The sequence below is a fragment of the Platichthys flesus genome, chromosome 15 (assembly GCF_949316205.1).
Source record: "Platichthys flesus chromosome 15, fPlaFle2.1, whole genome shotgun sequence".
NCBI classification, from domain to species: Eukaryota; Metazoa; Chordata; class Actinopteri; order Pleuronectiformes; family Pleuronectidae; genus Platichthys; species Platichthys flesus.
The window spans coordinates 16,690,058-16,702,391 of NC_084959.1; the positions used below are offsets into that span (position 1 = coordinate 16,690,058).

General features: G+C 40.1%; 1 protein-coding gene across 7 annotated transcripts in view; it reads left to right on the plus strand.

Moving 5' to 3' along the window:
- The first annotated feature begins 29 nt into the window (after nt 1-29).
- The window catches only part of mink1 (misshapen-like kinase 1), a 29,643-nt gene continuing 17,338 nt past the window's right edge, over nt 30-12,334 (plus strand). For 6 of the 7 annotated variants that reach the window (XM_062405531.1, XM_062405533.1, XM_062405537.1 and 3 more), the window contains exons 1-11: nt 30-1,369; nt 5,654-5,719; nt 6,481-6,663; nt 6,755-6,865; nt 6,955-7,045; nt 7,592-7,722; nt 7,818-7,872; nt 10,298-10,376; nt 11,333-11,508; nt 11,604-11,673; nt 11,785-11,995. In XM_062405531.1, coding sequence (XP_062261515.1) covers nt 1,313-1,369; nt 5,654-5,719; nt 6,481-6,663; nt 6,755-6,865; nt 6,955-7,045; nt 7,592-7,722; nt 7,818-7,872; nt 10,298-10,376; nt 11,333-11,508; nt 11,604-11,673; nt 11,785-11,995 — 1,230 coding nt within the window. In that variant the 5' untranslated portion in view covers nt 30-1,312. The remainder of the gene's footprint in view (nt 1,370-5,653; nt 5,720-6,480; nt 6,664-6,754; nt 6,866-6,954; nt 7,046-7,591; nt 7,723-7,817; nt 7,873-10,297; nt 10,377-11,332; nt 11,509-11,603; nt 11,674-11,784; nt 11,996-12,334) is intronic. The other variant, XM_062405535.1, reaches the window with a different exon arrangement.

Consider the following 12,334-nt stretch of genomic DNA (forward strand, 5'->3'; position numbering starts at 1 on the left):
AGAGCAGAAAAACACTTGAGGAGTGTGCAGCCAATCGTCAGCTCGAGTCCGCAAGACTCCGCCAAGCCTGGAAGTGGGAGGGAGGACTTTGGGAAGCAAAACATGGCGAAATAACAAGTTTGGCTGCTCGCTGCAGTTGTAAGAACTGCACCGCCCCCCGCAGCGTTGGACCAGAAACACTGTTTTATTTCAAATTACGGACGCCGGGTGAGGGAAAGCGACGCTTAACTTGAGGGAGTCGAGGGCCCCGGCTGACGAGTGTGTTACGGTGGCTGGTGAGAACGCTGCCCGCCTGCCTGCGTGTGTTTCGCCCCGGAAGGTTGGCAGTGCTGGGTGCGACTGACTTGACAACACGAGAAAACGGATGAAGGAGGAAAGTTTCTCGTGGGGGGAGACAGTTTAGTCTGGTTAGCTTAGCCGCGTTAGCTGGCCGCTTGGCGCTCGGCCGATCGTGCGCACCTGACTCGGTGGTTCCCGTGCGCTCGAATTTGAGGAATATTTAAGTCGCGGTAACAAGTTTGACAACTGCAGCCTCGACGAATCGCGTTTCGAACGAGGCCAAAACAATCGATTTCCGGGACCTGTTCCATATTCACACAGTGGGAGGACATTTTCCCGGGCTGATAAGGAAAGCCTGACAGTTCTGGTGCGGACGGACCCGGACGCCATCACATCAGACGTTGCGTTCTCCTAAAAAAAAAAAAAAACAACCACTGCGTTGCCTCGCCGTAAATCTGATTCATCCCAGCAGCCTAACAGGGAACCTCTCAGAGGAACACCATCCGTCTCCGATAGGTTGTTTTATTCAGATTTTCCGCGACATTGACGTTTTCTTCAGTGGCTGTGATGTTGTGCAGCAGCGGAGACTCGGCGCCTCATCAAAATGAACGCAGCAAGGTGTTCAACAACAACAGCGGAGGTGCATTGCTTTGAAAAGCTGCCAGTGGCCGGAGCGGTGCCGATGCTAGCCGTGACGATTACTCTCTGTGGAAATCTCTCCCGTGGAAGTTGAACGTGTTTTGAGCCGATATCACCGCCCGGGCTTTCACCACAGCGACTGCGGAGAACAGCAGAGCTCCGCAGCCGGAGTTTGACGTTAGCTGGCCCGCTGGGTGCGACTGTGGCGCCTTCTATCTGCGATGTGGTTGCTAATCTGAGAGCCACCCGCGTTGTTTGCTTTATATATATATATTATTTTCTCTCGCAGGAAAAGCCCTGTCTGGCTTGTCCAAACACCCAGTCTCGATTTTTCCGCTCCACTTCTTGTCAAATAAGTGGCTAACTTGTTAGCAAACATAACAAGTTTCCAGCTATGTCTGAAAACGCCCCCACACGAAGCCTGGATGACATCGACCTCGCAGCTCTGAGGGTGAGTATCGTTATTACGAGACAAGTGTGCTGCAGACATGTCAAATGCTGGCAGATGGACCCTGTACATGTTCTGTCATGTGAAGTCAAATGTCAGGTTGTGTCTGACACAAGCAGAACAATGCACCACCCAGGAAATAAAGTGAATGTATGATCATTTGGCCTGGTATGTTTGCACGCTCTGACTTACACTGGTTCTACGGCCACAGATTTTATCAAATATTTTTCCGGATTACTTCATCAAATAAAGATTGAAATTCTCCCTCTGAATACAAAAACATGACTGCTTCTTATCACAAAGTACTGGATATATTTTTTGGCATTGTGAAGTATGCAGTTATTTCTTTATTGCACACAACAGCAATGGTGCATTGACCTTTATAAAAGTGAGATGGCTTTTTATATTATGAAGTATCAGTTATAACATCTAGAATCACAGTGTCTTAAGTTCAAATCTTTGTTTTGAGTGCTTTTTTTTTTTTTACATGAGAGTCAGTGGTGACCTGCTGAAATCATATAACCAGGCCTTTAGGGAGTTTGGATCTGGTATTTTTAGTTTACTTTATTTTTGGTAAGAGCGCTGACATCATTCTCAAATACTGCATTATTATAAAATACAACATTTCAGATGTTGTGGGGGATTGGAACAACAAAGTACTGGACTTACATCCCTGGTGTTTCACAGTAGTCCATCCTGGAGGCATGGGGCTTAAAAAATATACCTGGCGTTTCGACCACCCTACTCTATCACCAATGCCCACGCCTATTCCACTATTCCCAGTTGATGGAAAAAAACAACAACCTTGTTTTTTCAAGCATTCAGTGTCTAAAGTAAGAGCAGAATTTAGAGTGGTCCATCACAGTGGAATGGGTTAGAAATATTTACATTTTTGCAGTAATGGATCTCATTAAGACAGACTCTTATTGGCTTCATAAAAAAAACGTTTTATTATATCTTACCTTCTGTCACTTTTTGGGAGCAGTTCATACTGTGACCTTCTTTGAAATGATAGATTAGAGCACCATAACCCTCTGAACATACAAGGAAGCTCTCCAGCACTTTGGTGTAGCCTTCACAGGTTTATGGGGCTTAACAGGGGATCTAGCATAGTTTATATAAATCCTGGTTTGTTTGTTCCAGTGTTGCCTCTTTTCCCGATTTAATGAGGCCTCACCTGAGAATCTGTTTTCAAAATCATTGTACATTGTTGACTGAGCAAGTTCTTTATAATAAATGTTTGTGAAAATGATAGTATGTGAGGATTGCCCACACTATCTCACTTTGAATGGGAGTAAAATCACTTGAATTTCACAGTGTTTGTTGAGTGTTTTGTCCGATGTGACAAAATCTTTGTGGCTTGCTGAATAATTGCACTGCAATATGTGGTCTGGTATTTTACAATAATTATTATAATTATTGTAGTATTATACATACAATAAGCAATAGTAGTGTATTATACAAATACAACATGTAATTCATTAATACTTCTTTGTACTTCACCCACTATTAATATGCAAATCATTTGTCAATAAGGTGATAGCATCCTTGTCTCTGCACATGAGCCACTAAAGCTGGGCATGCTAATAGAAAAACAGTTCCATAGTGCTACTTGATGAAAACTCCACAGGTAATGGGGCTTAGTATTTTTCAAAGAAATCTACTACAGAGTGACTTCACAGTTACATAACAACAGTTCACTGAACACAGGACGCTTGTTATTTGTGCCGAAACATCTCATTCCAATGCTAACACCACTCCGTGAGACAACAGCCACCTGTGTTGACGAAAAGTTAGTCGGTGTGAATATTGGATGCCGATTAGCTAGAATAACCTACCCTCTGGAAATGAAACTCGTGAGAATTTGCGTCTTGTGATTTTATTTGGTTGCAGTAAAACAGTGCATGCTATGTTTGGTTTAATGATCAGTAAGTGTTTGGTAAATGACTCTTGTAATATAAAAAAATGATTAGGGTTAGGGACTAAGATCTGATTGTTATTTACAAAGCACCAGTAGAAGTTTCAACTTCTGTTGAAAGTGACCATAATCTGATATAGGTTGTTTCAGATTCAGATAATGATGCATGTCATTACCTGTCACTTATAACCCATACCTTTTCTTGATTTTGTAAACGTGAGACATTTCTGAGAACATTTTTAGCCATTCTCTCTTATCCACCTTTTGATTCTTTGTCATTTGTTGAGCTGTTGGTTAAAGCCTCCTGCAACCGAGTCTGGGTTTTGTTTTGGTTTGCTTGGGCAGGACAAGAGGTTAGTGGTGCTTTCTGGTCCATGACACCCGAACCTCACCCATGTAACAGAAATAGTCTAGATTCTTAGGTAGATGTTTGTTATGTCTTGGCTGGTTTTAAGACCTTTTGTTCAGAATAATCCCCCTGTGTGTCACGTATACTCCCCTCCCTGTTTGTTTGCGTTGCCTTCTTTAATGTTGATGATACAAATTTTGATCGTGGAACATTAATCCCATAAAAGACAGATATTCCAACTATTGGGGTATTTAATAATACAGTCGAGAATTCTAATCGTAGGTAATAGCTCTGCATTGTACTGCAGTATACGGTGTACTGCAAGTATTCAGAAATCCATTTAAATACACCTTAGGGCAGCTAGGGTTTTTGCTGCTAATGCTTTTTGGAGAATAGTTTTTAGTCTGTTGGCGTCTGAGGGATTAAAACAAAGATAACACTCCTGGGTTGTGATTTCGACAGTTTTTGCAGCTGTATAACCAGAGATAGGGCAGGTCTTTAAAAAAAAAGACTTCCTCTGTTATTCAAGTGGACACCCCTGCAGGAAATGTGTGGTCATTTTCCCCATGGACCATAAACGGTGTCTTTTGGAGTTCATACACTGTTGAAATAAGGTTGTTCTTGGCTGGTTGCAGCCTGCCATTAAGAGACATTGATTGCTTTGTTCCCTGATGTTTAACATTGTGTGATATCATTAACATGATATCCACAAGAAGCATCAGAGTAGCAATGTTTAGGATTGAATCAGGCTGACTGTAGATTCCTCCTGTCGTTTTAATGCTTCTTTATCTTTTCTACAATTATTACTGACTATATGTTTGACTGTGTGTGCTGATGGTGCTACTCCTCCAACATAGCAGTACCCTTCCCCTTCTATCACTTCATTCCTCTCATCCCACTCTCTCTGTGCTAGACGTGGTTGAGGCTACCGCCTCTGCTTTTCCGCCTACTCTATCATGGCATTATTCTCTTCCTTACCATACCATCATTCTCCTGCCTCCTACGTCATAGTTCCACCTCTTTTTTGCTCTTCAAGATAACATGCTTAAAAATCGGACTAGTATCTTTATATCATCATGTGAGCTATGTGCATTTACTTAAACTCCGGGTTTATTTCCCAATTTTACTGCCAGATCTCCCAAGTATGTATGTTATTTTTCTCCTAAACCTTCCCTCTCACATTGGAATGTTTCCCCTCCACGTTGAAGGCAGCGAGCCCATCATTGGAAACAGATGAAAGCAGGATAGGTCATGCTGTACATTCTAAAGCCAAAGCAGCAGTCCCACCACCCACACACCTTACAGCCATATTGAAATTGCATGAAAGTGGGTCTGCTTGTCATTTCCCCTTGTCTCTTGGGGGAGGGGGGTTGCGTAATTAAGTAAAAGCAACCTACTCATTATGGTGTCAGAGAAATGGGTATTGCAACTTATAATCAAGCGCCCAGAAGTCATGTCCATTTTGTGAGGATCGATCTTTGTATGTTTAATGTAATATCAATATTAAGTATATCTGCTTTCTATGTTAAGTCCTGTTGGTGGGTGGCAAGTGTGTGGGTGGCTGGCTGGGAAGATTTAGCTTAGATGATTTGCATGGAAACATGGAATTGTAAAACAGGATTTAAATTAACTTTAGTGTACACAGAGGGAATTGTCTGCGTTGAGTTTCCTGTTTTTATATATTGTATTTGTTTTACAGAGGCATGTGGGCGCTTTTTGTGTGCGTGTATGATTGTTTCCACTATGCTCTTTTAAATAGAGATACAATGCTTTAACGGCAAAGCAAAATATTTCTAAATGATCCTTGTTTATAAAGATTTTGTCAAATAAATCAAAGATTTAGTTAAGGTTTATGTTTAGAAGAGAAACTAAAATGATAAAATAAATAATTTGCTGGTTTTATTGTGTAGTCAGCAGAACCTTGCAGGGTGTTGTGAAAAAAGTACAATTTGAACACAACTGTATTTGTCCCGCTGTCTTATTCTTGTATGACTTATGAGCCTGCCCGTGTCTCCCTTAGGATCCAGCAGGGATCTTTGAGCTGGTCGAGGTTGTCGGCAATGGAACATATGGGCAGGTGTATAAGGTAAGTCATGCTGTGCGTTCGTGTAGTGTCGGAATGAACAGAAAAATATGTTACCCGTAGGGGAAATTGACATTTAAACCCCAAAATTCTGAAATTCAAAATGTGGGTTGCTTATGTTATCACTTATAAACCAATTACATAAATTTGCCATTGGCTCGAAGTGGCTCTGGTGGAACTTGTCAAATATTACCCTTTTGTTGAATACAAATTGCATGTTCATCAAGCAAATTTAGATATTTCTATGCATACATTTGAAATTGTTTTGACTGACCCTTGATCCTTTTACTTATCTTTTCATAATTATGCAATAATTACATGTTACAGCGTCCAGGTTTTTTCCATATTCAGACTTAAAAGCATTTGAACACGTAGACATTAGTGACTACTACACAACTCTCGAAAATGAACTTCAGGTGAATGCACAGATGCTGCTGAATTTAAAGCATTCTATACTAAATTTGTCACTGTTGAGATGAATGTAAAATTGAGTATGGATACAAGGACACTCGAGTGCCTGCTCTATTTTAAATGTTCAGTTTATTATTTTAGTCACAGATTTAGATTTAGTTTACTACCATGCCAGTGCAATTTGTATGTCAGTCTAAAGAGCTTTAGAGTTGCGGTATACAAAGGATAAGAGTCAACAAGAGAAAAATATAAAATGATATGATCTAGCAGTTTAGCCACGGTTATGTGGCAAACATGAGTCCAAGGATCATTTGAAACTCGGTAACAATGGTCAAACTTTCTCTTTCAATCAGGGCCGTCATGTGAAGACAGGCCAGCTGGCTGCCATCAAGGTGATGGATGTTACTGAGGAGGAAGAAGAGGAAATCAAAGCAGAAATCAACATGCTGAAGAAATACAGCCACCACCGCAACATAGCCACGTACTACGGTGCCTTCGTGAAGAAGAGTCCACCAGGACACGATGACCAACTATGGGTCTGTCTATACTTGCTACATCACCTCATGATTTTGCAGCAATGTGCCTCAAGGATTGTGCTCACTAACTTTAGTATTTGTCTGCATGTAGCTGGTGATGGAGTTCTGTGGGGCGGGATCGGTAACTGACCTGGTTAAAAACACAAAGGGTAGCTCTCTGAAGGAGGACTGGATTGCTTACATCTGCAGAGAGATCCTAAGGGTGAGAAATTGAGATTGCAGCAGACAAAATAAATCTGATACTGAGGTCCCTCTGTACAGACCTGATTTAACTTTGTTTTCTGGATCCAGGGCCTTTCTCACCTCCACGCCCATAAAGTCATCCACAGAGACATCAAGGGCCAGAATGTGTTGCTGACTGAGAACGCAGAGGTCAAACTTGGTATGTTGAACACATGAACGTTTTGGGCCATTTTATTAGTATTATAGAAATGTTCTATTCCTCATTTACTGTTTATATGGAAGCTGATATGCTAATATTGATCCGATAAAAGCCAATAGTTTGAACAACTCACTGCTATGTAAACAGCATTTCTGATTACCTAAATATGAATAAGGTAATAATCAATAATCAAATTAAGATGTGGAATATTCCAATGTCTTAATCACATTTTTATATCTTATTGGAATTTTCACAGCATTCGATGTATATGTTAGCATTGTTCATTAAACTGTCATGTTAGGGTTTTCAAACTGGAGAGATAACATTGGGCATTAGGGTGTTGTGGACATAATGACATGAGTCATAATCAAACTTTGCGCTGTAATATGAAAGCAGAACTATGAAAGGAATATTCCATTAGCAACTCATGTAAATGTCATATTCAAAATTATTTATTTTTCTGAATAAGGTCAATAGTTGGAGTATTAGTGTTCATGTTAGTGTAGTCATTGTCTCACATCCTCTGATTCCTTTGTCCCTGTGCAGTTGATTTTGGGGTGAGTGCTCAGTTGGACAGGACCGTCGGGCGTAGGAACACCTTCATTGGGACACCTTACTGGATGGCACCAGAGGTCATTGCCTGTGATGAGAATCCTGACTCCACCTACGATTACAGGGTAATGGAAGCATTCTTTTGTTTGTGTGTGTGTGAGCACTATGCTGTGAGAGTGTATGAAAGATAGACTGACCTGGTCCTGTGTGTATTTTGCAGAGTGATATCTGGTCCTTGGGGATCACAGCTATTGAGATGGCAGAGGGAGCTCCTCGTAAGTCTATACACTTCATTACACACCTATTTGACTTTTTCTTAGTTGAATCGTGAATCTCAATGCACTCGGATCATCTTTCATCATCTCAAAGCCCATTATTAAAGACCCCATGAACGAGTCTGTCTTGCATATGTAGCCTTGTTGTCTGGGTCTTCAGATGGGCAGCTGAGTCACTGTAATCAAGGTAGCGTAGTCGTGAGCTGGCAGTTGGCCTGTGGAGGCTGATTGCACAAATCTCTCTCTGGTCTGCTCAGTGGGTAAATGTGTCTGCCTGGAGATTTGCTGTCAAACCTGACTAAGAAGCTAAGTGCTTGCTTAAGAGGAGCAGATACAATGCAAAATAAATCCCAGCTGTGTATAAAGAAATTACCTATTAAACAGTGACACAACATAAGTAACTTGCTGCTCCTTGTGTACTGTTTACTTTGACCAGTTGGTATAATGTAGTAATCAAAACCCTGCCTACAGCCAGAATCACATTACACTCCTTACTTACTTGTTACTGCATTGGCCATTAAAGCAGCAGTGGCACTTTTTTACGAGCTCTGCATCGTTGAAAATGTGACTTCACTCTACCTTAATTTTAAAGCCACCAGCGGCTAATTGTTCATTTGTAGAATGACTGATGTTTAGTCAACAAAATCAAATTTTAAAATATGTTTTTGTTACTTCACTCTAAAGTTTGACTCTTAAGAATGACGTTTTTATACAGTGTGACAGATTTAACGCTCATCTGCTCACCTCAAATCTCAATTTCAAATAAAGTAGCTTTATTTTTGTCATCACAATTAACCTGGAAACCAATGTCGGTGCAGTCTGAGGTTTACAGAGAAGTGGTGTGGATACTTGAATCCTCCTGCACACATGGATAGAAAATGTACTTTTCATGGTTGTTGGAGACTTGTCCAGTAGTTCAGCTTTAAATAAATGATAAACACTTACATTTGTAAAGGTGTAAATGCACCAAAGACACATTGATCACAACCAAACCACCTCTGAAGTTTATCAGGGACACATTGTGATCAAATTGAACACAAGTTTAAATGCAATTGCACTTCATGCATTGACTACATGGGCAGGTTTAAGTAATAGTACATGACAGATCCATGTGAGGAAGCAGGTAGCAGCTGTTAGCCACTTAACACTTGAAACAGTCCTCATGTTATTCAAGAAGACACCAATCAAAAAGTAAGCAACACAATAATACAAATAAGCTTTGAGTGCACTCACCTATTCTTAATAAGTGTGTACCACTAGAACTTACTACAAATGTTTTCAATGTTCTTAAGCTTTTTTCACACTCACATTGACTACAACAACAGAGCTCCTACAGACCATGTGGCTGCTATTGTGACTGACATAAGGCTTAACTCCAGCAACATCATTACTTAATTATTACTAAAATTACAATATAACTTGGTTTAGATTAGATCTTTTACGAGCTCTGCCAAAACCAGTTTCTGTTTAAAAGCTAAGAAGTGTATTTAATGTTTAGAAAACAAAATAAACAAATTGTCTTTGATACTTAAGATGGGATGCTCCATTAACTACATAATAAATTGAGTATTTGCAATTTTTTGATTGGATTAATCAATGGTGGAAAGTGTCATTAGGTGCTCTTGCAATGGAATTATATGTGGTGTAAGTCACTGTTTCATTGAGTCAAATCAATGTGACAGTCTTACACAGACACTGAAACAACATGCTACAACATGTTTGTCAGCATCTCACAAATTATCACAATACAAATCACATTTTTCTCAACTCATGGGTATACGGTTCTCTTTTTTATTTTTCAGTTAAGAAGAGAGGTTTGAAACAGATTTGTATCTACATTTTCAAAACAACAGTTTTAGGCCAAAAAGGAATGCCACCACACTGTTTTTCCTTGAGATGGAAATGTTTTTAAAGCAAATCTTATTTAAGCATAATTTAAATGTTTGATACATTTTAAACATGCATGCTATATGTTGAATATACAATATCAGTATAACTGTGATCCCTCTGTTTTAATGTGACCCCTTAAAATGCCTTTGGCCATCTAAATCTCATTGCATTTCTCCAAATATTGCATTATAAAAGCCTGTTTACTGTGAAACTCTAAAGCTAACCAGTCAGGTTTAGCTACCTACCTACGCTGGGAACACAGTGACTCACAATCCTTGCTCTTGCATTCAATGTAACAAAGCCTGAGGCATCAGGAAAGATTGGTGCCTTAGATCACAGCAGCTCTAATGTTTAAGGATACAAAGAGCATGTGTAATGGTGGCTTGAATTTACAATCTGCCATGTTTATGACGTCTGCCTTAAAATTAGATGTATTCTGCTGTTCATTTTTCTCTCTTCGTACTGCAGCTCTCAGCATGGGTAAGAGGATTTAATAATACTTAACAACTCCCATAATCTCCTTCTCTTTCTGTAGCCCTGTGTGACATGCACCCGATGAGAGCCCTCTTCCTGATTCCTAGGAATCCCCCGCCAAAACTTAAATCCAAAAAATGGTGAGTTATTCACCACCCTGGTTTTTGCTGTCATATCTTTACACTTCACATGTAACTTAAAGAGGCCCTCCTCACATCACGTTTAATTTGTAAACTTTCAAAACCCTTATGAAAGAAATATAACTCTTACTGACTGGCACTGTGCAGCAGAATTCCTTCTGTTCCAGTGTTTTCCCTATCAAATTACATGGACACATATCTGTTAAAACTATCAGATAAAATATAAAAACAAGTATGACTGCCTCACTTTAATCAGTGAAAACTTCAGTCGGATATTTACTTACTTAAATTGCAAAGTCTGAGACAAATGTGATTGTGAGCAAGACGAGACATTGGTATTTGAAACTAATTTGTCATGTTCTTTTTCCTACCCTATTTTTTGCCCCTATTACTTTTTTCCTTCTACTCATTAATTCACCCTATTGGTAGATGTTAGTTTATGGTCCAACAGTTTTCAGAATGCAATGGTTTTTCCACAGGTTTTGTATTTCTAATATTACAGATACTGTCTGTCAGTATTGTGTGACTCAAAATGAACAAATTATGCAAATATAAAAACATAAGCAACCGAAGGACACTATATCATTTGAATAGAAGGAATTCAACAAATTATGGTCACCATCTATGAACATTATTGAATGTATACATCTAGTTGTCCATGCATGGTTACTTTAGTGTATTGGATTATGTTTTATTTTGACCATTGTGTTATTGAGCTCACATTTTAGTTTTAGTTGATCACAACAACCTAATGTTGTGATTTTTTTGTTCAGTGTGGACATGTTGGACATATGAAAGAGTTTACAGACAGATCTTATATCACTTGATTACTTCTGAGTGTTGTTGGGTTCTGTCTGTGATTCTGGGTAATGGAACAACCCAGCTGTTCCATGCCTCCCAACCCTTCCTCTCTCCCTCACTAGTTTATCATCCTCTGACCTCCCCCTCCCTCCCAGGTCCAAGAAATTCATTGACTTTATCGAGGGCTGTCTTGTGAAGACGTATACCAGTCGACCATCCACAGAACAGCTGCTCAAGCACTCCTTCATCAGGGACCAGCCCACTGAGCGCCAGGTTCGAATTCAGCTCAAAGACCACATTGACCGCACGCGCAAGAAAAGGGGGGAGAAAGGTAGGCAAACGATGTGGAGGTCTAAAAGAGTGTTACCCCGGAAATATGGTGATTTCCTCAGAGTATGACAAATTATTGTTCCTTATTCTTTATAGAAGAGACAGAGTATGAGTATAGTGGTAGTGATGAAGAGGATGAAAACCGTGGAGAAGACCGCGAGTCAAGGTAATTGAAAGTTATCATCAATGTCTAGGTAGTGCTAATCCCTGACTTGTTCTTCTTGTGAGTGACGTTCCCCAAAATTATATAATCATATCCCTAATTTTCTTCCATCAGTTCAATCCTCAATGTACCTGGTGAGTCCACCCTGAGGCGGGACTTCCAGCGTTTGCAGCAGGAGAACAAAGAGCGCTCGGAGGCTCACAAGAGGCAGCAGGCCCAACTGGCTGCTCAGCGCCGGGACCCCGAGGAACACAAGAGGCAACTGTTGCATGACAGACAAAAACGCATTGAGGAGCAGAAGGAACAGCGCCGCAGACTTGAAGAGGTAATGTGAAGCTAAGGAATCAAGACTCTTTAAAGGAATAGTTTGACCAATATGAGAAATTTGCAATTCAACATAAAAGGTCAGGTACCTTCCTTGCAATGTGTTGTGTCTGATCTACTACCAACTATGTATTGCTTTGGTTGTTAATATGAATAAACCCTGAGTGTAAGTAATAAGATAATATGACATCCAAAAATAACTATGTTTGAATAGCTTGGAATGTGGTCTATACACCACATGTAGATCACACCAGAGCACTTTACACATCAGTCAGGACTGAACAAAATCTCAAATCCCCTTCAGTTTCAACAGTACCTTTTCAGCATCTAGCCCTTTGAC